Here is a 27,890-nt window from a genome sequence, read left to right as displayed (position 1 = left end):
TACATGGTCCATTTTTGCAAGTGATCTATGATGTTTGAATATAATGTGCATTTGCTGTTTTTAATATTTAGTTTTTGGCTGTGCTGGATCTTAGTTGCGGCATGTAGTATCGTTTTTTCTTTAGTTGAAGCATGCAGAGTCTTCAGTTGTAGCATGAGGGATCTAGTTCTCTGACCAAGGTTCCAGCCTAGGCCCCCTGCTTTGGGAGCATGGTGTCTTAGGTACTGGACCACCAGAAAGTCCCTGTATTTGCTGTTTTTTGAGTATAGATTTCTATATATGTTTAGTGACTGAGCACACACACAAACACACTAGAGCATATCAATAATATTGGTCGTATCTTCTCTATCTCTGTTTATTTTTTTGTCTACTTGTTTCTGAGTGACATGAGTTAAAAATTTTCAACTACAATTGATGATTTATCTCTATTTCTTTGGCAATTCTTATAGTCTTGGCTTGATATATGATGGATATATCTAAGAAGTTTATTTTACTCTTATATAACATTTTTGGAGTAAGTAGTCCAGAGCTTGTACAGTGGCTCTGCGATGCTAGGAAATAGTCCCTGGGGTCGCAAAGAGCTGGCCACAGCTGAGCGACTTTCACTTTCACTTTCAAGCATCTTACTGATTTGTCATTTGTCAGGGAATATTTGACGGGAGGATTCCTACATGCTGTCTCTCATGAGTCCTTTGTCCCTCTTCAAGCGGAACAGCACGCTGCTCCCAGGGACTGAGGTCATTGTGTGAGGCAAGCATGAGTCTCCTTTAGTAAACATTCTCCTTAGGACAAAACAGCTTAATCTCCTTCCCCTTTCTTGAGATATGGATTGTCTCCTGACCTTGTGGTAACAGTTGCTGTACATTTGGTTTTCTGATCTCTATCATTCCCGAAAGAAGTTTCTTGTACTGCAGCCTATATATACTCATAGAAAAATCATTAAAGCACCTTTGCTCCATCAGAGCTTAGGTCCCCGGGTCTTTTTTGTCTCTCTCTCTCTCTCTCTCTTTCTCTCTTTCACTTTCTTATCGTCAACTCCGCACCACAAGGTTCTGGTCCATTAAAGGACCCCAACAGTCATTCCTGGTGCATCACACTGATTTGACTTTGTCCAAGTTGGTTCACCACCATGTCTTCTGGAAAGACAGGCCCCTTCCCTTTGATGTTGCTACATGGAAGTTGCACATGTTACTTCTGTTCACTTTCCTTTGACCAGAATGTCATCATGTGAGCACTTCTAGTTCCAAGGGACATTGACAATTTTGGTTTTTGTTCTGGTGGCTATGCACTAAAATGAATGTATAAATAAATTAATAAAAATCAGGGTTCTATTTACTACTATAGGAGAGAAAAATAGATAGTGGAAGACAACTAGGAGTCTATCACAAGGTCTCAGTATTTTGTATGTGGTCATTCATTTAATCCCTTTCTTTTCTATATACTTCTTCTACCCTCAACTTTCACTTAGTTCAACCTCCTTATTGTTTTACCCTCTCCATAAAATAAACTTCCAGTTTTCCATTGCCTTGGGGAAGACGATTTGTCAGCCTAAGCTGCTTTTTTTTTTTTTTTTCCTAAGCTGCTTTTTAAAGCCCTGGGAGACACAGGTTTGATCCCTGGGTCAGGAAGATCCCCTAAAGGAGGAAATGGCAATTCACTCCAGCATCCTTGCCTGGAAAATCCTATGGACAGAAGAGCCTGGTCTGCTACAGTTCATGGGGTCACAGATTTGGATACAATGAGTAACTGAGCACTCATGTACAGTAAGGACGCATGTACTTCTTCCCATACTCTTAAAAGAACCTGCTGCAACCAATTCATGAGCCTTTTGTGACTTCTCTGTTGTCAACCTAATAGCTTCTTGGCTTTCCCATTCGGATTCTCTCTCTCTCTTTAATGATTTTATTTATTTATCTATGGCTGTGCTGGGTCTTCATTGCTATGCAGGGGCTTTCCCTAATTGTGATGAGCACGGACTACTTTCTAGTGGAGGTGCACAGACTTCTCCTTGTGGTAGTTTCTGTTGTGGCCCAGTGTGAGCTCAAGGGCATTCAGGTTTCAGTAGTTGTGGCTTGAGGGTTCTAGAACACAGGCTCAATAGCAGTGCCTACCTGGCTGCAGCAAGTGGGATCTTCCTGAACCAGGGATTGAACCCATGTCTCTCACATTGGCAGGCGGATTCTTTATCACTGAGCCACCAGGGAAGCCTGAATTCTCCTTTCTTGGGTGCTAGGTCAGTTACTACTTGTCCATCTCTTTTCCAGCTTTAAAAATTTTGTTGCTATTGCTTCCTTTCCCATTCTCTGTGATCTTGCCAGTCTATCTTTAAAAAACAAATTAAAAGTTTCTTTATTGCTATGTAGACAGGTTTCAAAGGGAATGGGTATAAATGTGTTCAACACACCATCTTTAACTGGAAGTCCTCCCTAAATCATGTTAAATATAATTTTAAAATTACTATGAAATCTTGTGGCTTGTTTTGTTTTTGGCCGCTGCTCTTGGGATCATATTTCCCCAACCTTGGTCCTTAACAGTGAAGCATGGAGTCAACCACTGGATTGCCAGGAAATTCTCCAAATCTTGGTTTCTATTTTAAGTAGATATATTTTAAGTGAAACTCTTTCCAGTTCTAATTATGATTATATTATGATTATTTTATTCATTCATTTGATAAGTTCATTTTGGATACCTAGTATGCATCAACCACTGGTAAATGCATTGGGCATTTAGCTGTAAATAAGACAGAAAAGGGCACATGAAGCCTATATATTTAGAAGTGGTAAGAATAAAATAAAAATGAATAACTTCAGATTTTGATAAGTATAAGGGAATAAATAAACACTAGGAAGCTAACTTTGATTGAGTGGCTAGGGAAGGTTTCTTTGGGGAAGTAATACTTGAGATGAGGCCTAAAGGAAGAAAAGCTGCTGCTAAGTCACATCAGTCGTGTCCGACTCTTTGTGACCCCATAGACGGACCCTGTCCCTGGGATTCTCCAGGCAGGAATAGTGGAGTTGGTTGCCATTTCCTTCTTCAGTGCATGAAAGTGAAAAGTGAAAGTGAAGTCGCTCAGTAGTGTCCGACTCTTCGCAACCGCATGGACTGCAGCCTGCCAGTCTCCTCTGTCCATGGGATTTCCCAGGTGAGAGTACTGGAGTGGGGTGCCATTGCCTTCGCCAAAGGAAGAACAGGAGCTAGTTATTCAAAGTATTGGTAGAAGAGCTTTTTAGGTAGTAAGACAGCAAGTGCAAAGCCCTCTGGAAATGAGAAAGGGCTTGTGCGTTCAAAGGGACAGGGAGAAAGTGTGGTAGGAAAACCAGGTGAAGGAAGAGGAGTAGTATGAGATGAATTTTGGAAAGGTGAATTGAAGCCAGATCATGTAGGACTTGTAGATAATGATAAAGAGCTCAAAATTTCTTCTAACAGCAATGGAAAGCTATTTCAGGAGAGTGACATGATCTGACTTACACTTTAAAAAGATTTTTCTGGAGAGGGTTAAGTAGAGATCAGAAGGTATGCAGTAGTACAGGCAAGAGATGAGTGGTGGTAGTAAAAACTGAAGGTAGTGGATGGATTTAAAATCCATTTTTTATAAGACTGAGTTCCTCAAAGGCAGACACCATGTATTTCGTCCTTAGGATTTAGAACAAAGCCTTGAGAAATTATAGCTGTTCAGTGAATATTAGTATAATGAGGGACTTCCGTAGTGATCCAGTGGTTGAGAATCCATCTGCCAATGCAGGGGACATGGATTCGATTCCTAGTCCAGGAAGATCCCACATGGCATGGAGCAATTAAGCCTGGGTGTTGAAACTACTGAAGCCCACACACCCTAGATCCCCTGCTCAGCAACAAAAGAAGCCACCTCATTGAGAAGCCCGAACACCTCAACGAGAAATTAGCCCCTGCTGGCCACAACTAGGAAAAGCCCCTGCACAGCAATGAAGACCCTGCACAGCTAAAAATAAAATAAAAATATTTTAAAAATTAGTATAACAAATGAGTGGATCACACAAGTTTCTGGACTGGATTTGTCAGGCCCTACTCCTGGCTGCTTCCCTGGTGGCTCAGATGGTAAAGCGTCTGCCTGCTATGCAGGAAACCCGGGTTCGATCCCTGGGTCAGGAAGATCCCCGGAGGAGGAAATGGCAACCCACTATAGTACTCTTGCCTGGAAAATTCCAGGGACAGAGGAGCCTGGTAGGCTACAGTCCATGGGGTGCAAAGAGTCGGACACGACTGAACAACTTTACTTCACCCACTCCTGGCTGCTAGGACTCTGGAGAGATCTCCCTGGAGCTCCATCCTCCAGTCACTGTGTTATCAGACTGTTGTAGCCATTTAGTAAATGGTTAGCATAACCCAGGCATAGTGCTGATTGTTGAAGCATCATCTCGAATTCTCACAATATTCTTAAAGGGTGGATACTGATATTGTCCTCATTTTACATTTAATCTTATATGGTTACTTGACTTGGCTCAGGTCACCCAGCTATAAAGGGAGAACCCACATCTGTTTGCTACAGGAATTGGCATTTACAGGAATTGGCTCTTTTTCCCTAAAAATTCCCAACTGCCTGAGTCTTGACAGGCTGGAATAAGAACACTCCCCAGGAATCTTTCGCAGTATGTCTGAACCTGGACGAAAATAAAATTACTGTTCTGATCACGGTACGCAAGGCCATGGTGGAAGGCAATGGATGGTGCTCCAGGTGTGAGGAAGTGCAATCATTTCAGCCTGCCAGTTATCTTCCACTCAGCCAGCTGCAGGAAATGAGGCACACTACTTCCCATAAACGACTTGTCTTGCAACTTTCTGCGTTAGTCAAACCTTCTCTGAACTTTGGTTTCCGTTTCTACCAAATGGGGCTGAGAACACCGTTGTCACTAGTAAGCTTTGGTGTAAAGTTAAGTAAGACAGTTAATAGCGTTAGATGTTTAAGCACAGTGCCCCCGCATGTAGTGGAGAAACGATAAGATAAATCGAAGCTCGATAAATCGTAATCAGCTAGTCAGATTTGGAGTCTGGGGTCGGGTCTAAGAGGATGGCGTCAGCGGATTGGGCCAGTCGAAGCGGGGCGGGTCCAGAGGGAGGAGCCAGCTGCGTCCCGCCACAGCCCCGAGCTCTGAATCAAGCGCGGTAGTTTCAAGCGGTGACCAATCCTAGGACAGCACTGTTTTGCGTCAGTTGTTGCGGAGGTTCAGAGCCACGCGTCTCTCACCGATAACAGTTCTAGCCGTTGCAGGTATACCCGTGCTCGGCTCCTGCGTGTCCGTCCGTTACGACTCAGAGGACAGAGAGAAAGTCACAGTATCGGGCCTAGAAAGAGACTCCAGGCTACTCGCTCTAAAAATGTAGAGCAGCACTAGCTTCTTTTCTGGAAGGCGCTGGCCAACGTCCAGTTAGGAGCTGTAGTGCCAAAATCCTAGTTCTTACGCGACTTGCTAGAGAAGCAAAAAGTTGCTTTCTTCGAGGAAGGCAGACTAGGGAGGAAAGGTACCCGGCAGAACCAGATGGTGCGGGCGGGGGATATCCTTGGGTTGGTTTGGGGCTGGGTCCTGGCCCTTTAAACTCGAGGGGGAGGATCCGGAAGTGGATAGGCGGGGCGAAGGGCCCTGGTATATAAGAGGACCCAGCCGCGCGGGGTCTCCAATCTGCCATTTTCTGTCCCTGAATAAGTCTCTGGTGTCCCGAATTCCGTCTGTTTTTCTCACAGGCTGTATCCCGTCCGTTGGCCCACCACCTCAGGGGAACGATGGCCGCAGAGTCCACAGCCACTGCCGCCATCACCGCAGAGCTGGTTTCCGCCGACAAGTAAGCCGGACCAGGGAGAGCTTGAGGCACTGGCCAGTCCTCAGGGAGGGGGTGGTGGACGGAGGCTCCCTGGGAGGGGCACACCGGAGGGTTGGAGGACGTGCCTTCCAATGAACAACCGTCGCTATTCGGGAAGGCTCGGACACTGGAGAAGCTCACCTCTTGTAGAGTCTCTCTCAATATCTGTAACGCCGGTCGGCTGGCGCCCCCTGCCCCGCTTTTCGCGGCCGCCATCTTGCCGGGGGCAGCGGTGGCTGTCTCCATTGCCTGCCCCTCTCTTTCCTCCCCCGGCCCGGGGCTATCGGTGGGGGGGGGCGGGGCCCAGGAGCGCTGGTGTGCCTTCATGCCCCTGCTATCCCCACACAACTGGTGTGCGCCTCCGGTGGTATTCTCAGACACCTCGGGAAAATAACCCAACAGAGATTTGGCGCCAAAAAAAAAAAAAAAAAACCCTGCACGAGGAAGGAGGCTGGACTGGTGGCTCGGGGTGGGCGGGACCTCTAGGGGGCGGGGTCGTGCGCTGATGCGTTCGCTTCCCTCCGCGGGCTCTGGAGCAGGGGGCGGGGCCCCGAGGAGGCGGGAAAACTCCATTGTTTGGGGCTGTGCGGCTCGCGGTCCGCCTCGGACTTCCGTGGTGGGACACCGGGAAGCTTGTTCCCCGCGGTCTCCTTGCTCACCTGGTACCCTCCTACCCACAGCTAGGCCCATTTCTTTTTGTGGTGGAGAGCATCGTGGTTCTTTTTGATTTTAGCAATGTTGGCAGGGGACTTGATTGCTTGTAGGGGACTTGATCAGGTCTGAAGCGTCTTCAGCGCTGCGTTGAGGTCTCACTTGTAGCAGCGTTTGGTTGCTAGGAGAATGGGCAGTATTATGCGTGAAGTGCAGTAGAAGGGAAGACATGATTGCTGTAAAAACGGCACAGTGCCACTCAGGAATTTTTTGAACAGTGAAGGCAAACGGGACGTTTATTTGAAGAAACATAATTTAAATTATTAAGTGTCAGATTCTGGTTAAGCCCTAGTATTTCACGTTTTTATTCCCTCATTTCTCATCCTTCCTCCATCCCCAAAGCTTACTTGAGAGGAAATTGCATGAAAACTTAATTAGCTAGTTGGAGAGAAGAGTAAAGGCAGCATTCCTCAGTTAAATTCTTGGAACAGTTCAGGGGTAAGGCGTTTATGGGGGAGGGTGAAAAAAATTAACATGAATTTAGACTCTATTAAGAATGCACATTATAATTCCAGTATAACCATTGAAAGAATAAAAAACACATAACTTTCAAACCAGTAGAGAGAAAAAAATGGAATGAGAAATAAACCTTAATTCAGAGTTGACTTTGATACCACTTTCATTGCTTAAGTAGTGAGCGTAGGGCCACAGTTTTGTCATCTCTAAAAAGCTTCAGTTTGGCTTCTGTTCCCTTATGCCATTTAAACAGCATTGGTAAAGTTTATCAATGACTGTCTAAATGTTAAATCAGTCCTTGTCCTCACTAGCTTTCTGAATAGTTCTAACTAATTTTTAATGTTTTTATGTTACAGTAGATAAAGAATATAACAGTTTGTAATGTAGTGGTAAGGAGGAATGAGAAAACTTAGGAAGTCTTATGTGGTGCACTGAATTTTAGTTTAGCTGTCTTATTGTTTCTGAGCTACATAATTGTACCTTTAGATGAGAGATGCCAAAGTAAAAATGAGTGGTTTAGCTCAATCCTTAAAGTTCTGGAGTTTGTTGTTTCTGTAAGTGTAAGGTTCATCTGTGTTGGTATGAGGCTTATTTTGGTGCTTAGTATTCAGCTGTTTAAAGTGAGATCAATAACTTCTTGTATTGGGTTGGCCAGAAAGTTTGGGTTTTTTTCCATAAGCTCAATAACTAGGCTTTACCATGAGATGCATTAATGTCACAGTAATTAGAATATAAGATTTAGCCAAGGTAGCTGTTGTACTAATTTTTGGTGGATTGGAGATGTTAGGCCAGTATATTAGCTCAGATGTGTAAATGAGAAGAGTCTCGGTGGACCTGCAAAAAAAAATTCCTGTTCTTACAAGATCATTTTATTTACTCATTAATTTTTTTGTGGCGTGGCATGTGGGATCTTAGTTTCCCGATCAGGACCTTGAACCCGAGCCCCTTGCACTGAAAGCTCTCGGTCTTAACCATTGGACCACCAGGGAAGCCTCTTTAGAAGATTTTTTTAAATGAAATCTGATATTTGATAATCTCAGGATGGTTTTGAGGTGAAGGACAAGAACAGATCAGAAAAATAAATGGAATATTGAAATTATTTCTGAACAAGATGAATATGACTTGTACACTTAGGACAAGCTTTCTCATCATGACATCCATTAACTTTGATAATCTATGTGTGTCCAAAAGAATTCTTCACTTGCCACTTTAAAAGCTGGGGTTCAGAGAATTTCCTGGTGGTCCATTGATTAGGACTCAGTGATTACACTGCAGAGGGCAAGATGTGCGGCCCATCCAAAAAAAAATAAATTATTTTAAAAAAAGCCCTGAGGTTCACCCTTAAGATTCCACACACAAAAAATGTCCTTTGTTCATGGACTGGAATGCCTGATACTGTTAAGATGTTCATACTACCCAAAGAGATCTGTAGATTCAACAGTCTGTCAAAACACCAGTTTTGTAGAAATAGGAAAATGCATCCTAAAACGCATAAGAAACCTCAAGGGATCCCAAATAGCCCAAACATTTTTGTTGTTGTTGTTTTTGGCCTTTCCTTGGCCTGAGCCCTTAGCAGTGAGAATGTGGATCCACTGGACCACCAAGGAATTCCCTGCCAAAACAGTTTTGAAAAAGAACGAAGTGTGTAAGTCTCACTTCCTGATTTCAAAACATTGCAAAGCTATAATAATTAAAACAGGGTGGTACTGGCATGATGGAGCAATGGAATGTAATAGGCCAGAAATAAATCCTTGCATGTCGTCAAATGATTTTTGTTAAGGATGCCAAGACCAAAAAAAAGAAAAAAAAAGAAAAAAAAAAAAAAAGGATGCCAAGACCACTTAGTGAGGACAGAACATTCTTTTCAACAAATCATGTTGGGACAACAGGATGTACACATGCAGAAGAATGAAGTTAGACCCTTGTATACAAAAATGAGCTGAAAATGGATTAAAGTCCTAGATATAAGGCCTTAAACTATACATCTCCTAGAAGAAAGCATAAGTTGAAAGTTCCATGGGACTTCCCTGGTTGTCCAGTGGCTAAGACTCTGTGTTTCCAGTGCAAGGGGTGTGGATTCGATCCTTGGTTAGGGAACTAGATCTCCATATGCCTCAACTAAGAGTTCACCAAAAAATAAATAAAAACAAATATTAAAAGCCTGTTGGAAATTCTCTGGTGGTCCAGTGGTTAGGATTCAGTGGTTTGACTGCAGTGGCCTGGGTTCAGTCCCTGCTTGGGGAACTGGGATCCTTCAAGCCATACTCCCAACAAGGGTAGTTCTGACTTACAACATTACAGATTAGTTTTGTCTATTTTTGAATGTTATATCTATGGTATGTTATTATATGACCTCTTATACACAACTTTATGTGAACCATCCACATTACACAGTTTAGTGATTGTTTTTGCTGTGTGGGGGCCTGCTTTTGAATAGCTTTATCTGTTCTATTGTAGGTGGGTGCTGAACATGTATTTATTTGTAAGGGTATCTTAAAACTTTTTATGGAGGGACTTCCCTGGTGGTCCAGTGGTTAAAACTGCAGGGGGCACAGATCTGATCCCTGGTCAGGGAACTAAGATCTTGTATGCCAAGTGGTGCAGCCAGAAAAAAACAAAACAAAACTAGACAGATGATGTCTTTGATGACTAGGAGTCAAGAAAACTGGATTCTATTTCTGGCTACCATGGTGGACCTCAGTTTTAGTAGCAGTAATGGGGAAGATTCTTTTAGGAAATTTTCTTCTAGGAAAATTTTGTGAAGCAGGTTTTTTTTTTGGTCCTACTTAAGGCATAGTGAAAGTGTTAGTCCCTTAGTCATGTCCGATTCTTTGTGACCCCATGGACTGCAGCCTGCCAAGCTCCTCTGCCCATGGAATTCTCCAGGCAAGAATACTGGAGTGGGTAACCATTCCCTTCTCCGGGGGATCTTCCTGACCCAGAGATCTAACCTAGGCCTCCTACATTGCAGGCAGATTCTTTACCATCGGAGCCACCAAGGATTCCCTGTATTTATTGAGCATTTGTTTTATATAATGAGACAGAAAAGATCTCTGCTCTTAAATGGAGACTACTTGGGGTAGAGACCATAAATATGATGTAGATTAGAGAATATCAGTGATAAAGTGCTATGCAAATAATTGCTTTACCTTCCCCTAGTTTGAAGAGATGTGAGGTAACTGGGTGGTTATTTTAGATTGGGCAATCTGGAATGGCCACAAGGAGATGAATGGCCAGGAGCCAGCTATCTGAAGTTTCCATTCATGAAGAAGAGAGAGTGGATACAGATACAGGCAGGTTGATCGTTTTAGTGGTTGAGGGAGACTTTCTGTCTAATGGTGTCTATTTGCTCAATGAGGGGTAAAGCAAGACCTGCTTAGAAGTAAGGGAGAATGGAATACAATGTAGGAGATTTGAGGAGAGAAATTGTTACTTTGGAGACTTGGAAGACATTTTAGGGAATGTAGTAGGATTGCCAGTTTTGTCCTTGTTTCAGATTTGGGGCCAAGAATTTTTTAAAAAGTGCTGTTTTTTTAAGTGCATTCAGCTGCTTTTTTGGAGCAGACACAGAATAGACAGCTAGAGGGTTGAAACCACCTCTTGTGGAACTTAAAAGTTCTCTAGAAGAAAGGCCTTCTTCACAGAGTGAGGGTTTACGTTAAGGAAAAAAATTTGAAGATAAGACAATTGGAGATTTTTCCCCCCACGTCTAGCAACTACCTATTTGGTCTCTTGGTGCTTGTATTCCTTAGATAGAGCACCATCTTCTCTGCATTCAAACTTCCCAAGGTGAAGTGAAGTGAAGTCGCTCAGTCGTGTCCGACTCTTTGCGACCCCATGGACTGTAGCCTACCACGATCCTCTCTGTCCATGGGATTTTCCAGGCAAGAGTACTGGAGTGGGTTGCCATTTCCTTTTCCAGGGGATCTTACTGACCCAGGGATCAAACCTGGGTCTCCTGCATTGTATGCAGATGCTTTACTGTCTGAGCCACCAGTTGCTTTCTTTGCTTCTTTCCTTTCATAGCCAGGCTTCTTTAGATAAGATTCTGTATTTCTAGTCTCCCATTTTTCCCCCTTCTATTTGCTTATACATTTAACAGGTATATTCAATATATATTTTAATATGGTGGGTTTTAGAGATACAAATATGAATAAGATACTAGTTTCTGGTCATCAGATCACAATCTAACTGGACAACTGTGTTCTGAGAATATACACTTTTGTCCATCCTGTCTCAATTGGGCTTCTTTCTTTCATGTCATTTAAACAACATTGCTAAAGATAATCATTGTCCAAATGCTGAAGTAGTCCTTATCATTTTTAGCTTCCTAATTAGTTCTTTTTGGTACCCTTTTGCTGCCTCTGATACCAGATACTCCCTCCTTAATTTTGTTTTCCTTTGATGCGGACTCTAATTCTTCCTATCTTTTGGTTCTTTCATTGTTAATGATTGCTAGCATCTTTTGATTCCTTATGTGCGAAGCATTGAGCTAAGCACTCTGTGAACATTCTCATTTAATTTTCAAAACAAGTCTTGTGATATGGTACTGTTAATAGTTGAGGAAATTTAGGTACTTCACATGGTAAGTGGCAAAGTCACTTGTCCTTAATCCTACCCTTAGTGATTCAGAATTGTTCACTTACTTTAACAAATATTGATTAGATGCCAGGTTGTGGTTGATTGTAGAATACAGTTTAGGATAAGATAGACATCATTTCTCAGATCATAATCCGGATGGGGAATACAGAAAGTCAGTAGGCAGTTAGAATATAGCGTGAGTTATGATTGGTGTTATGTATAGATTAGTAAATCATTTGTGTAATTGGGTAAGTTACTACTCTGGAAAATAGGATATTGACACATACCACAAGGTTGTTTTTTTTTTTTTTTTGGTGAGAGGATTAAATGATAATGTAATAGGTACTGCTCTATGACATGTTTGCTCTGAATTGCCTATTGAATCTTACCCATTTAGGTGTTTTATAAGTACCTCAAAACCAACTCTGAGGGACTTACCTGGTGTTCCAGTGGGTACGACTCCACTCTCCCAGTGCAGGAGGCCTGGGTTCTATCTCTGGTCAGGGAACTAGATTCCACATGCTGCAATTAAGAGTTTGCATGCTGCAACTAAAGATCCCTCTTGCTGCAACTAAGACAATTCAGCCAAATAAATACATACATATTTTTTTAAAAAAACCAACCAACCAACTCTTAATATATACCCACAGTTTTCACTAATGAATCCTGTTCTTTTTTTTTTTTTTTAAGTTTTTGTTGAATTTATTACAATTTAGTTTCTTGTTTTTTTCTTTTTACATTTCTTTGGTATCGAGGCATGTGGGAACTTAGCTCCCAGACCAGGGATCAAACCTGCACCCCTTGCATTGGAAGGTGAAGTCTTAACCACTGGACCACCAGGGAAGTCCCGAATCCTGTTCTTGTACCTTACTTTGCTCGGATAGTGCTCAGTTTCCCTATCCCAGAAATAAAAATTCAAGATTCACCCTCTCTCCTTTCCCAGTTTCTAAACAGTCACCAATATTTAGTAGTTTGGTGTTTTGTAGCAGGGCTTAGAGGGCCAGACAGGAAAAAGTGACGTGGTGGTGGGGATTGAAGTGAATTCTCCCTTATTAGTGTTAGGTCACTATTCAGCTTTGCTTGATTGGGGAGAATGTATGCCACAGTGGCAGATATTTTTGGTATTTAAAATATTATTTCTTTGAATAGGACATACATTCCTAGTTCAAAATCCAGAAGAGGGAGTATACAGTGAAATGTTAATTAACCCTTATTAGCATTTTCTCCTTACAGTCCACCAGTGTTCATAATTTACCAGTGTTTGTAATTTATTATGTATCCCTCAGTGATATCTTTTGGGCTTCCCTGGTGGCCCAGTGGTTCATGAATCCTCCTGCCAATGCAGGAGATGCATGTTCAATCCCTGGGTGGAGAAGATCCCTGGAAATGGAAATGGCAACCCACGCCAGTGTTCTTGCCTGGGAAATACATGGACAGAGGAGCCTGGCAGGCTACAGTTCAGGGGGTTGCAAAGAGTTGGACACGACTTAGTGACTAAACAACAGCAATGATATCTAATCATATAAGAGCAGATTGTAGTTATTAATTCTACATTACCGTACAAATGGTAGCACACTTGATACATCTCTGACCACTTTATTAGCAATGTATTTTGAAGATGATTCTTCATCAGGATGTAATTTCCTCATTAAGGCATAGTTTTCCTTTTTTTTTTAAATGGCTGCATTTTATTCTATTCTGTGGCTGTCTCATAACAGTTTTCCTTTTGGTGGACATTTGAATTCTGTCCAGAATTTAATTATTACAAATAATGCTCTAGTGAATAATCTTGTAAACCATGGACTCATCTATAGGATAAATTTGTACAAGTGGAACTGCTGGATCAAAGAGTGTTCACTTGTTATTTTTGATAGATATTGCCAATTAGACTGGTGTAGAAGTTTTGTAAATTTAAATTTCTATTAGCAATATATATTTAAACTTCTGTTAGCAATTGGTTAGCGTGCAGTACTTACACAGCAGTCCATGCAGAGCATTGCTGAGGTTGTGAGTTCAAGCCTGACATGGAGCATGACTCTTTTGGATACCCTCATGTCCCTCCTTTTGATTCCCTGGTGGCTCAGACGGTAGTGTCTGCCTGCAATGCTGGATACCTGGGTTTGATCCCTGGGTCAGGAAGATTCCCTGGAGAAGGCAACCCACTCCAGTACTCTTGCCTGGAAAATCCCATGGACTGAGGAGCCTGGTAGGCTGTATGGTCCATGGGGTCGGAAAGAGTCGAACACGACTGAGTGACTTCACTTTTAGCAATATATGGGAACAGTTGTTTCTCTTACTTTCTTGTCTTTGAATATTTGATGGGTAAAAAATGTTTTCTCATGGTAGTTTTGTGTTTCTCTGAAGAGTATGAGCACGTATTCAGACATTTGAGCTCTTTGTGTTTCATTTTCTGTGAGTATGCTTATACCCTTTAATCTTTTCTTGTTGGACCTTTTTTCCTGTTGATTATAATACTCTATATTTGGTAAGTTAACCTTTTGTGAAATGAATTAGATGGAGTAGAATTTATCAATCTTCTATAATTTCTGAATTTAAAAAGGCCTTCTCCAGGTGAATTACAAAGTAATTCTCCCATGGTTTTCTTTAATACTTTTTGGTTTTACAGTTTACATAACAATTTTTCAAGAGAAGCAGAAATACAGATTTTTTATGTGATATCTTCATAGTTTTAAATGTAGTAGCTACTGTAATTAACAGCAAAAAAAATAATTGTGGATAAACATGTCTGTGTCTCAGATAAGACCTGAACATTAGTGTATAATTTTTTTCCTAATCTGGTGTTTGTTACATTGTGGTCCCCAAACCAGTAGTAGCATCACATAGAAAGTTGTTAGAAATGCAAATTCCTGGACCTGATAGTAGATCCACTGAACCAGAACTCTAGGGTTGGGACCCAACAATTTGTTTAATTCATGTGGACTGAAATTTGAAGAATCACTGCTTTAATTATGTCTTTTCTTATGACTGTACTAGTATGGCCTTGATTGGCTCATGCCCTTTTTGTCTAGGCTACTAAGTAAAAGTAAGTTTATCACTGCTGAGTGCTTTACAGTGCTATTTAATAATATACTGAGCTATTTCAAATCCTGAAAGATGATGCTGTGAAACTGCTGCACTCAATATGCCAGCAAATTTGGAAAACTCAGCACTGGCCACACGACTGGAAAAGGTCAGTTTTCATTCCAGTCCCTAAGAAAGGCAATACGAAAGAATGCTCAAACTACCACACAATTGCATTAATCTCACACGCTAGTAAAGTAATGCTCAAAAATTCTCCAAGCCAGGCCTCAGCAATACGTGAACTGTGAACTTACAGATGTTCAAGCTGGTTTTAGGAAAGGCAGAGGAACCAGAGATCAAATTGCCAACATCCACTGGATCATTGAAAAAGCAAGAGAGTCCCAGAAAAACATCTATTTCTGCTTTATTGACTATGCCAAAGCCTTTGACTGTGTGGATCACAGTAAACTGTGGAAAATTCTGAAAGAGATTGGTATACCAGACCATCTGACCTGCCTCTTGAGAAACCTGTATGCAGGTCAGGAAGCAACAGTTAGAACTGGACATGAAACAACAGACCGGTTCCAAATAGGAAAAGGAGTACGTCAAGGCTGTATATTGTCACCCTGCTTATTTAACTTCTGTGCAGAGTACATCGTGAGAAATGCTGGGCTGGAGGAAGCATGAGCTGGAATCAAGATTGCCGGGAGAAATATCAATAACCTCAGATATGCAGATGACACCACCCTTATGTCAGAAAGTGAAGAACTACTAAAGGGCCTCTTGATGAAAGTGAAAGAGGAGAGTGAAAAAGTTCGCTTAAAGCTCAACATTCAGAAAACATTCAGAAAAAGATCATGGCATCTGGTCCCATCACTCCATGGCAAATAGATGGAAAAACAGTGGCTGACTTTATTTTTCTGGGCTCCAAAATCACTGCAGATGGTGATTGCAGCCATGAAATTAAAAGACGCTTACTCCTTGGAATGAAAGTTATGACCAACCTAGACAGCATATTAAAAAGCAGAGACACTACTTTGTCAACAAAGTCTAGTCTGTCTAGTCTGTCTAGTCAAGGCTATGGTTTTTCCAGTGGTCATGTATGGATGTGAGAGTTGGACTATAAAGAAAGCTGAGCACCAAAGAATTGATCTTCTGAACTGTGGTGTTGGAGAAGACTCTTGAGAGTCCCTTGGACTGCAAGGAGATCCAACCAGTCCATTCTAAAGGAGATCAGTCCTGAGTGTTCATTGGAAGGACTGATGTTGAAGCTGAAACTCCAACACTTTGGCCACCTGATGCAAAGAGCTGACTCGTTTGAAAAGACCCTGATGCTGGGAAAGATTGAAGGCGGGAGGAGAAGGGGACGACAGAGGATGAGATGGTTTGATGGCATCACCGACTCAGCGGACATGGGTTTGGGTGGACTCCAGGAGTTGATGATGGACAGGGAGGCCTGGTGTGCTGCAGTTCATGGGGTCACAGAGAGTCGGACATGACTGAGCAACTGAATTGATACCCATTTTTCCTAATTTTATCCACTTCATACTTTTGTACCACAGGGTATATAAGAAGTAAATTTCATGATATTACACGTTCAGTGCCTCAGCTTGATAAAAATTTAATGATTTAGGTTGGCATCAAAACTAAATGATCTGTTTCCTAGGAAGTGGGGACATGGAAAGTAGGGTGAAGGACAGTTACAAAGGTGTAAAGTTCAGGTAATTCCCTGGCGGTTCAGTGGTTAGGACTCCACACTTTCACTGCCGTGGTCCCTGGTTCAATCTCTGGTCCAGGAACTAAAGTCCTGCAAGCTATGCTGTGCAGCCCTGTCCCCACTCCCACCCCACCCCCCCAAAAAAAAAAGATTTAAGTATAAAAACTGAGAGTAAACATTTGGAAATGAAGAAATTTGACATTACTCTGACATTTCTGTTTTATATTACAAAAACCCATCTCTTGCACATTGAAATGAAAGTCTGGTCCTTCAGTCACAGGTAATTTGAGAAACTCTGCTAGAATTAGTGAAAGAAGCTATTTGAAGGTAACTAGCTATGACAGGGGCTTCCGCTGGTGGCTCAGTGGTAAAGAATCCACCTGTCAATGCAGATTCAATTCCTGGATCTTGAAGATCCCCTGGAGAAGGAAATGGCAACCCACTCCAGTATTCTTGCCTGGGAAACTCCATGGACAGGGGAACCTGGCAGGCTACAGTCCATGAGGTCACAAAAGAATCTGACACGTCTTGGCAACTAAACAACAGCAAGCTATGACAGGAAGTATTTGTAGATAAGGGTCCTGGGCCATCCAGGGTTCTGGTCAGATCATTTGCCGCTTACCGTGCAGCTGAACGTATTAGCTTTTAAATTGTGCTTTTTTCCTGTCACTGTGAAGTCTGCTTATTTTCAACCCGATTTCCCTGCCCACCTCCCCTCCCCAGGACTTTTCATCAGACTTGTAAACCAATATACTATTTATAAAAGGTTTAGGAGTTTCTAGCAAGGATACTGGAGAAGGCAATGGCAACCCACTCCAATATTCTTGCCTGGAAAATCCCATGGACGGAGGAGCCTGGTGGGCTGCAATCCATGGGGTCGCAGAGAGTAGGACATGACTGAGCGACTTCACTTTCACTTTTCACTTTCATGCTTTGGAGAAGGAAATGGCAACGCACTCCAGTGTTCTTGCCTGGAGAATTCCAAGGATGGGGGAGCCTGGTGAGCTGCCATCTGTGGGGTTGCACAGAGGCGGACATGACTGAAGCAACTTAGCAGCAGCAGCAAGGATACTGGATCCTGTTGAAAGTAATTGACAACTTTTCATCTCTAAAGCATTTTCTAAGACTCAGATTCCAATATAGTTAGCCCCTGCTTGTCATATAATCTCTTCTGCTTTTCCCAAATTGTCCTCTCTGCTTTTTTTTCTGGGGTGGGGGAGCGTTGGCGCCTGTGGCTTGTGGGATTTTAGTTCCCCCACTTGGGCCATTGGCAGTGATGGGGCGAATCCTAACCACTGGACAGCAGGGAATTACCCTGTGTCCTCTGCTTTAACTTTTGTTGGAGGCTGATTCCGATCCTTAGCATACAGTAGATACTAATAAAATGTCTATTGAATTTGACTTTTGAATTAATATATTTTTTGAATTGAGTAAGCTATTTTTTAATCATTCATTTATTTTGTCCATATTGTGTATATTACTCCGCTGTTTTCATAAATTTGGTATGCTAAATAAAGTCCAAGTATGAAAAATCAATTGACTAAGTTCTATTTGTGTGTATGTTTTAACCTTTGAAGTTTTCAGTAGTTTATCTTCTGCAACTTTCTGTGTTCTCTCATACTCCTAGCTTTCTTGCTGCATGTACTTCAGTTCTAATGTATGGCTTCTGAGGTGTTTAGTAGTAAAGTTTTCTGTTTTCCCACTGTCCTTTTTCTCCATTTCATCACAGCTAGCAGCATTCTCTGCTCTCATTTGAGGTGTAACCATCCTTGGTTTAAACTCTGGTGCGCTTTGGGGCCACAGTTAAAGATGATACATATCCTTAACTGAATATTTCCTTTGGGATATAGGTGAAAACTGATGATAGAGTAGGTAACAGAGGCAAGGATTTAAGTTAGTGCCAAGTGAATGGTGTCAGTGTATAGCATTCCTAAGTAATAACTCAGGTCAATCCTTTTCTTGAAACCTACCTAAGGTTTAACTGTATGGTAAAGAAAGGGTAAATTCTTCTTTTCCTTTATTTATCAATTTTCAAAATAATGCAGTTGTCTCCCATCATTTTCCAGATGACTAATGGGTTTTTTTGTTTTTGTTTATATTATTGAGAACTCACGAATTTAAACATATTTGGAGTTTTCCAGTCAATTGCAGCTATAATCTTTTTAAAAATGTTTAAAATTTTATATTGCAGTATAGTTGATCAACAATGTGTTAGTTTCGGGTGTACAGCAGAGTGATTCAATTATATGTATATATGTATCTATTCTTTTTCAAGTCTTTTTCCCACTTAGGTTATTACAACATATTGAGCATATTTCCCTGTACTACACAGTAGGTCCTTTGTGCTTATTATCTGTGTGTGTGTTTTATATTTATTTATTTGGCTGCTTTGGTCTTAGTTGCAGCTCATGGGCTCTTATATCATCATTGCGGCGTGAGGGATCTTTCAGTTGTGACTTGTGAACTCTTAGTTGGGACATTCGGGATCTAGTTCCCTGACCAGGGATCGAACCCGGGCCTCTTATTGAGAGCTTGGAGTCTTACCCACTGGGCCACCGGGGCAGTCCCTATTATCTTTGTTCATGCTCACTCACATTGTCCCTCCTTTTGGACAGTGAGATTTTGTTGAGGTTGGCTCCTAAGTGTGCTTTTGTAATATTTTTGTAAATATGAAACATCAAATTTATAGAGAAGTTGAAAAAGTACAAAGAACTCTTCTTGGTTTACCCTGGATTCCCCACCTTTCCTTTTAGCATGACCATTAGTAGATATGATCCTCAATAATGCCAGATATAGTTTTGTTGCCTTCTGGCATGATATTGCCCCAGATTCACTTATGTACTTCTCCAACCCTGTCTTAGATCAGTTATTTCTCAATGGAGCCTTGGTTCCTTTTAGTGGGAAATGGATTTTTAGGAGCACAGTCTAGGTTCTAGGGGATACTCATTGCTGCTGAGTTGGTCATTATTTCTAGACTTTTTCAGTAAACACGACTATGAAATATTTTTAAGATATTTATTAGTACTTTTCCCCCAAAAAATGGAATGTTCTGGGAAACTTTGCTTTTTCCTTTTTTTAAAAAACAAACTTATTTTTAGTGAGCTATAAACTGAAATCTAGGATGTAACTGTCTTGTTCATTATATTAGTAGTATCATGTAGCAAATAAGCATTCAATAGTTACTTGAATGAATAAGCGTTAAATTTGATAATGTAAGTAAATGTTCTGTAAGATCTGAATATATTGGACATTTAATAAATAGCTCTTTTTATGGCTTTATGTTTTTAAGTTTCTAGTCTTAATATAGCCTTTCATTTTTACTTTTTTTCCCCTTAATTTTTCTTTACAGAATTGAAGAAGATGCCCCTGCTCCTTCTACTTCTGCAGATAAAGTGGAGAGGTATGATTATTTACAGTGGTGTGATTTGATTTATATCTAGAACATAGACATAAGAGCTGTGTAACTTGAGGGCAGTTTGTTTTATCATCTTTAATAGGTAACAAGTGAGAGTCAATATTAAAGTACTTGTTCATTTTAAAGTATGGAGTCCTGACAGTGATGTCATCAGGGTTTTTTGTATTTGATTAAAATATTTGAATTTTAAAAGTTGTTTAATTCTGCTCCTTACTTGGTACACAGCATGCCTGGCAAATGCTAGCTTATTCTTTGTTTGAATACGTCTACTGATTTAGATCTCAGTTTTGTAAGGTTGCTATTTTCAATTTTGTTGTTAATTCTTGTTGAAAGTTGTAAATTTTATATTGCGCCCACATGTATTTCCATGTAACTTCTGCATCTTGATGTGACCATAGTTCTTAAGCAGAGGAAACATAGTAATTGGAAAGCTTATCCAAAAGGTAAATGCCTGGGTTGCGTTCCTGGAGATTTCATTTGTTAAGCTTTGAGTGTATGAGTGTTTTAGAAAAACTTCCTGGTAAATCTTAAACTCACTTAGTCGTTGAAAACCACTGTTCTAAATTCCGTCTAATCCTTCTGCAAAATATATGCACATCTTTTGGGGTTTTTTTGAGTCTAAGTTTTTCTTTTTTTTGGTTTTCATTATTTTATGTTTTTTACATTGTGGTCTTAAATTCCTTTGTTATCTTGGTTACTTAAACTATGTCTTCTACAAATACTATCTAATGATTTGTGAGTTAGTCTTGTTTTTGGGTGGAAGGAGTACTGCTCAGGATTGATCCTAAACACATTCACATAACTTTTAGAGGGTTAATCTTGGTATATACCATGATATTAAATTTCTGGACTGAGCATAAGGTGTAAATATAGCTAGGCTATTTAATTAACCCCTGGGACACTGCTGATAGGTAATTATTAATGTTACAAGCATTTATGATCTTTCAAGAAGTATGATAATCTGATTCTGAGAGAAACATGAAGGATAGTTGGGAAAAACATAAAGTCTCATAAATTGGTAACAACTGACCTGAAATGGTTACTTAGTACTGCCCAGCAACTATAGCATGTTTCCCTGGCCAAGTTGTTCTGTTCTGCTGAGCAACTTTTTCTTAACAGTTGATACCATCACCTGTCTTCTTGCTCTTGAAGATTTTACTTTTTAAAAAAAATTTTTGATTGTTCAGTGAATCAGCAATAGGCAGGGAATTTTTTTTAAAGTTATTTTTTAGTTGAAGGGTAATTGCTTTACAGAATTTTGTTGGTTTCTGCCAAACATCAACATGAATCAGCCATAGGTATACATGTGTCCCCTCCCTCTAGAACCTCCCTCCTATCTCCCTCCCCACCCCACCCTTCTAGGTTGTTACAGAGCCCCTGTTTGAGTTAAGTCACTTTATCTTAAATCTGTACCCGTACATTCTTTTCTTTTGGATGTGGGTCCATGCTCTTGTTCAGAGGTTCTCAAAGTATAGTATAGTTTGTATGCCCTTGGTGTCCCTAAGACCCTTTGAGAGATTCTGCAAGATCAAAGCTTTTTGTAATTGGAAGAACATTTGCCTTTTTGACTGTGTTGACATTGATACTGATGGTGAAAAAAGCAATGGTGGATAAACTTGCTGGCCCTTTATTTAACGTAAGTCAAGGCAGTACAAGTAGTGCACTACCAGTTTCACTTAGGAATGTCCATTAGAAAGCAATACCAGCTAATTTATTCTCAGTCCTTCACTAAATGATTTTATAATCTGTGTGACAAAATGTGAAGTATGAATGCTACTTCTGCATACTAAAGTAGGTAAGATGATTGTCTTTGGGAAAAGCACTGACCATTTGAATTAAGAATTAAATTTTTCTTTGTGGACATGGGGACAGGGGAGGAGTGAGTGAGATGTATAGAAAGAGTAACATGGAAACTTAACATTACCATATGTGAAACAGATAGCCAACAGGAATTTGCTGTGTGGCTCAGGAAACTCAAACAGGGGCTCTGTATCAACCTAGAGGGGTGGGGAGGGACGTGGGAGGGAGGTTCAAAAGAGAGGGGATATATATATATATATACCTGATTCATGTTGATTCATGATGAGGTTTGACAGAAAAACAACAAAATTCTGTAAAGCAATTATCCTTCAATGAAAAATAAATACATTAAAAAGAATTAAAATTTTCATGGAATTCTGGATTTGAAAGGATGACCAACAGACAAACTGATTACGCAGACTTTGTAGTGAGCTTTTGTAGTGATAGATTGTGGGTTAGCTCAGCCTTGCCAGAGCAGTTGAGAGGTTTAAGGAAATAAAATACTATGGTTTAAATGTAGCAGGTATTCAAAAAATGTTGACTTTAAAAGCATATGACACCTGAAAAATCTTTTTTCTTGCAGTCTGGATGTGGATAGTGAAGCTAAGAAACTATTGGGATTAGGACAGAAACATCTGGTAATGGGTGATATTCCCGCAGCTGTCAATGCCTTCCAGGAAGCAGCTAGTCTTTTGTAAGTACTGTATTTTGGTATATTTTGTATTTTGATATAACATTCCTAATAAACTTGAGTCATAAAAAGTTGTTTAATGGGAAGAAGAATGAAAAGCAAGAGTTTAAAAAGATTTTTCATGTATGAGTTTATTCCTATAAAACTTACGTATAGCAGTTTCAGCCTTTGATTTTCCTGAGTAAATGAAATTTGTTTTCTGTTGATCACTAACTAATTTGTCCCAGTTCTGAGATTTGTTCCATTTTTAACAGTGGAAGTGTTTTTTTTTTTTTAACTTACTTTTTAATTGAAGTGGAGTTGATTTACAATGTTATATTAATTTCTGCTGTATATCAGAGTGACTCAGTTATACTTATATATACATTTTTTAAAATATCCTTTTCCCTTTAAGTATATATCCCAGGGTACTGAATATACCTGTATAGTAGGACTGTGTTTATTCTAACGCTTGAAGTTCTGTATCCAGGGAAAGTCCGTAATCCCAAGCAAGGCATGGTTAGTCACCCTCTCACTAATGCTGTTATTAGCACAGCATTTTTCATATATTCTTAGCACCTTTGTTACCTGTACAATTTCTTAGGTATTGGTAGTTGACCACCAGGTGGCCATGTATATCTGTATCTTGGGGGAACAGGTTAGTCTTAGTGCCTCAAGAGTGATTTAGTTTAGCCAAAGACTTTAATGTACTTTGTACACTGAGAGAAAATGTCTTTTAAGTGGTAGCCTTTCAGCCTGTGACTTGTTTTCTCAAAAATACCATTACCAATAGCAATTGAAGTCAGTCATGCATGCTCATTAGTTGATAACATTATATTCAGTGGAATTGAAGAAATCGTCCTTATGAAAGAGATGCTTAATAAACCTGGGTTTCAGGTTTGAAGCTTACTGATTAAGTCTTTGGCTTCTTCATTCCTTTTATTTAGTCAGTCAGGGTTATATTGGTGCATTTTTTTCCTAACCCTCACTCCCTTTAGAACAGAATCTTATTCTTGGATGCCTGCAATAATCTCTTGTTGATTTATTGGCCTTTGGCCTCTCTGTCATCATCGGGGCCTGAAGAGCTGAGGTTCTGGTATTCAGTGTTGTGCTAAGGGTAGGGCCCAGGTTTCATCTGATGCTGAGTAATTAGGTGTTTTTATGTAAAAATCTTACATTGTAAAGTGCTAAAATCTAAATTTTTAAGATCGAGCCCATAGACAAACTTATTAGCTTATTCCTTCCAGATTACTGAAAAGTTTAGTTTTCTCACTGTCCTGCCATTAAGGGTATTTGAGGAGAATTTGAGATGCATTCTGCTAATCTAAGAGACTTCCCTTAAACATGACTTTCATCACTATAGCTTTTATGCTTAGTTGCTCTGGTTACTCTCACTAGACCCTTAGGCTATTAGTTGACCTGACTTAGCATGATTTCTGCAGATCCTTTACTACCGTAAAAGCTAGTCTTTTTACTCCACATAAAGTATTTCCTCCTTCCTATTTATTATACTTGTGATTTTCCCTCTGCTTCTTCCATGTTTATAGGTATTAATAGCTAAACTTGGTATATATATTGCTATCTGTATTTCTAAGCATTATTTTGAATGATTTTATATACAGTAGACCTAAGTGGTTCTTAACATTTCCATTTTATAAATGTGAAAACTAAGGCATTGTGAGATTAAGTTAACTACTAAAGTTTAAAGTTAGAGGCAGGATTTGAATCTAGGCAGTCAGGCTCTGAAGAACATTAACTCTTTATCATGATGCCTTTCTATGGACGTGATTCACGCCTTAGTCCCAGCCAAAGGCTGTCTTAACTCCTAACAATAATCCGGCTTATATCGACCCCTATCTTTTATTAGGAGAAATACCTATTAATAGCTTGGATCTTAGATTATATATTGTAGCAAATAGATGTGTTTTTAGAATATATATTCTAATTATATAATGTCTATTATATATCTAAGTACATAATTATGATATATACTATATAGATGAAGAACTGGCAACATTAACTTAATCATTGTTTCTTAAAGTCCCCTTGAACCTTGAGTTCAAGAGGAGGGGAGAGTATTGGTTTCCTAGAAGGATGTGTTACAGAAGAAATGTCATTTTATGGCTAAAGAACTAGAAAAAATAGAAATTTAATTCAGATCCTAGCTGTTTATTCTCTTTTTAGAGGTAAGAAGTATGGAGAGACAGCTAATGAATGTGGAGAAGCCTTCTTTTTTTATGGGAAATCACTTTTGGAGTTGGCAAGGTATGTCTTTCAAGCTAAGTTTAAAGTAAGATGTTTGTATCATAATGATTTATTTAAAAACTTTTAAGTTTCTTTGTTAAGATTATTTACTAGCCTTGAGATTTCACAGGAACTGAGTGAGACTGGTTTTACTCAGAGGGTTTAGAAAGGAGGATGAAAAATTGGTGGGTTGTTTTTGCTTCTCTTTTTCTTTTTTTGGTTGTGCTGCACAGTTTGTGGGATCTTAGTTCCCTGACCAGGGATTGAACCTTTGCCCTCAGCAGTGGAAGTGTGGAGTTGTAACCACTGAACCTCCAGGGAATTCCCTTGATGGGAGTTTTGAAAGTCACTTAAAAGAGTAAAGTTATACTTAAGTTTTGACTTTTACAGTTATTAGAAGTAGAGATCTTTCCATTAGTGAATAATCAATAACTTACCAAAGTCTAGTTTAGAGAGGGAACCTTTAAAAACACTCTCAGCTAGCCCATAGTGATCATCCATAACAAGGATGGACTGAAGGACCATTTGAAAACACTTGGCATGTGAAAATGTCTTAAAATAAAAAAAACAGAAGAATCATCTCTGGATAAGGAGTCTTAACTGTTGGAAAGTTGTTGTGATATTCCACCAGAATTTATTAACCAGAATAAAATATATTGAGGGTACACAGAGTAGCAAATAATCTGTAATCTATTTAATCTCTCACTTTTGCTAAGTTTTCTAATTTTGTAGAGCAGTCTAAGGATTTGTCATGAAAATCTTGCCAGAATGTTTTTGGCCATCTAGGGATATAGGTGGATGAGAAGTTTGGGAAACATGGCCGTTTTGATAAGGGTCATCAGTGGTTTTTCTGATGGCTGGATAAAAGGGTATGTTTATTTTCTTCAGCTCCTAAAACCTTAGTTTATATTCATTTTGATCATTGCTTTTCTTTCATGAGTGCTTACAGTTTATATTCCCTGTACTTACTTTTCTGTTGCTTTTGTAATACAGGACTAAGTTTCTTTCTTAAAAAGACTTAGGTTCTAGCCATCATACCTTTAGTGCTTTCTCCTTTTGTTCTGCTAGAATGGAGAATGGTGTGTTGGGAAATGCCCTGGAAGGTGTGCATGTGGAAGAGGAGGAAGGAGAAAAAACAGAAGAAGAATCTCTGGTAGAAAATAATGATAACATAGATGGTATGTGGAGTTGCATGTGACATTCAAGAGATGCGACGTATATTTCTTGTGTATAAGCGATGGAAATAGGGCTCTCCTTATCTATAATAGTCTCTCTTGGGGCTACACCTGCATCTGGTGGAGACTGCGGGGGAGGTCTCAGTAAAACTGATGTTAGGCTTTTTTTTTTTTTTTGATGATAGGCTTTTTTAAGGGGATAACTTAATTTCCTAAATAAATCTAGTTTTTAAATTGATACTCTGAGTATTAAAATAACCTAAAATATTTTTCTGATGTAAATTTTTAAAAGTTTGCAGCTCAGTTATTTTAATGGCTGGACTTTTGGGGCCCTTTTACATTTTTTGTGTCTAAGAAAATTAAATGTTAATTTCTAATCTGGGTTTTGCTGTTAGAGTTTTACATATCAGATCTACTATATATATATCGTGTTGAGAGGAGAATGTAAAGCTTGGCATCTCTTACCTAACTGATAATTAGAATGCTCAAGTAAAATAATACCTAATTTAAGGAGCTTGGGTTTCTTTTGCAGTAAGTTGCTCTGCTAGTTGGGATTTTCCCTTTGCTTTTCTGAAGGGGGCAGGTAATTTGTAGGCCATCTTAAAACATAAGCCAGGCTGTTTGAGGGTTTAAAGGGAATGTATTTTTAGTTTCCATTTATGCCTTTATCATTAAACTCGAAGACATGTTTATGCTTCATGTTCTTTAACCATGTAGAGGAAGCAAGGGAAGAGTTGAGAGAACAGGTTTATGACGCCATGGGAGAAAAAGAAGCCCAAAAAACAGAAGACAAGTCTCTGGTAAAGCCTGAAATGGATAAAGAACAGGAAACTGAAATGGAGAAGGGTGGAAGAGAAGATATGGATATCGGTGAGCCTGCAGAGGAACTACAGGAAAAAGTTAAATCAACTCCAGATCAGTTAACTGAAACCACTGAAGAGGGAAAGGGAGCAGCAGCACCAGAAGGATTGAGTGAAGCTGAAGTCACTTCTAAGAAGCCAGATCAGGAAATACCGGGTGCTGAGGAAGGAAAATCAGTTTCTGGAACTGATGTCCAAGAAGAGTGCAGAGAAAAAGGGGGTCAGGGAGAAGTAATTGTGAGCATAGAGGAGAAACCAAAAGAAGCTTCAAAAGAACAACCTGTTGTGACTCTAGAAAAGCAGGGCACTCCAGTGGAGATAGAAGTAGTCAAGCCAGTGGATATGGGTGGGGATGAGCCAAAGGAGCAGGTAGCTGCCTCTGAAAGTGAGCCAGGAAAGGCTATTCTTGAGCAGTTGGTAGGGCAAGAATTACCTTCTGCCGAAGAGTCACCAGAGGTGACAACACAGGCTGCAGATGCTTCAGCTGCAGAAGCCGGATCAGAAGTCTCTGAGAAGCCTGGAGGGCAGGACACAGTTCTCCCTCAGGATGGTGCAGTCAATGGACTGTCAGCTGCAGGGGATCGTGCCTCCACTCAACCACAAACTAAGGCAGAAGGACTGATAGGAACAAAAGATGGCTCAGGACTAGAGAAGGTCAGGGAAGTGTTGGTTCCTAGCCAGGAGACTAAGCTGTCTGTAGAAGAGTCTGAGGCAACTGGAGATGGGGTGGAGACTGAGGTGGCCCAGAGGGCTACTGAGAAATCCCCTGAAGACAAAGTTAAGATAGCTGCTAATGAAGAAGCACAAGACAAAGAAGAACAGATGAAAGAGGGTGAAGGTAACCGGGACATACAAGAGCTGCAGTGGGTGGAGTACATTCTGGATTTGACTCACTAATCATGGGTAAAAGTCAGCCTTCCATTCAGAATTTTCCGTCTGCCTTTGGATTAGGAAAGGGCTAAATGAAAATGGGAGTAGTTTAAGAAGGTGGTGATAAGTTGAGCAAGTTAAAAGCAAGTCGTCTTTAGCTGGCTTGTAGACTAACGCTTTTACTAACTGCAAAATAGGCCTTTCTGAGATTTGGCTAGCTATCAGTAACTTGTTGCACTCTACTAGCCAACAAAAGTGGGTGGTGGGGTGGAGTAGGTAGGGAAATAGTGTGCTAGGCTGGCAGAGAATGCTGAATGGATGTTCACTTGCATGCCTCTGGATTTTTAAATTTACTGTTCACACAGTTCCTTTTTTTCTGCTTTAGGAAGCAGGATTAAAGCAGTAGAATCCACTGAATTGATGCACTTAAGCAGGCATGCCATTTAAGTGAAGGCAGTTTACCCTTGAATGTTTTATCACCAGAGTGAAAGAATTCTGGTAATCTTTACTTTCAGTCTTCAGGAAGTGTTTAGAGGCT

General features: G+C 40.2%; 1 protein-coding gene and 1 non-coding gene across 4 annotated transcripts in view; both read left to right on the top strand.

Annotated features, from left to right (window-relative positions):
• The first annotated feature begins 4,056 nt into the window (after positions 1-4,056).
• Positions 4,057-4,129, top strand: TRNAS-GCU (transfer RNA serine (anticodon GCU)). The gene has a single exon. It is a non-coding gene; the product is annotated as a tRNA-Ser (tRNA).
• Positions 4,130-5,641: 1,512 nt separating this feature from the next.
• Positions 5,642-27,890, top strand: part of NASP (nuclear autoantigenic sperm protein) — a 29,055-nt gene continuing 6,806 nt past the window's right edge. Inside the window, exons 1-6 of one of the 3 annotated variants that reach the window (XM_061122038.1) lie at positions 5,642-5,814; positions 19,668-19,718; positions 22,117-22,227; positions 24,388-24,468; positions 25,516-25,625; positions 26,340-27,320. In XM_061122038.1, the coding sequence (XP_060978021.1) occupies positions 5,756-5,814; positions 19,668-19,718; positions 22,117-22,227; positions 24,388-24,468; positions 25,516-25,625; positions 26,340-27,320 (1,393 nt within the window). In that variant the 5' untranslated portion in view covers positions 5,642-5,755. The remainder of the gene's footprint in view (positions 5,815-19,667; positions 19,719-22,116; positions 22,228-24,387; positions 24,469-25,515; positions 25,626-26,339; positions 27,321-27,890) is intronic. The other 2 variants (XM_061122037.1, XM_061122039.1) reach the window with 2 other exon arrangements.

This window comes from Dama dama, chromosome 20 (assembly GCF_033118175.1).
Source record: "Dama dama isolate Ldn47 chromosome 20, ASM3311817v1, whole genome shotgun sequence".
NCBI lineage: Eukaryota > Metazoa > Chordata > Mammalia > Artiodactyla > Cervidae > Dama > Dama dama.
Note: the sequence above shows the minus strand (reverse complement) of the source record. Positions and strands in the feature narration are given on the sequence as shown.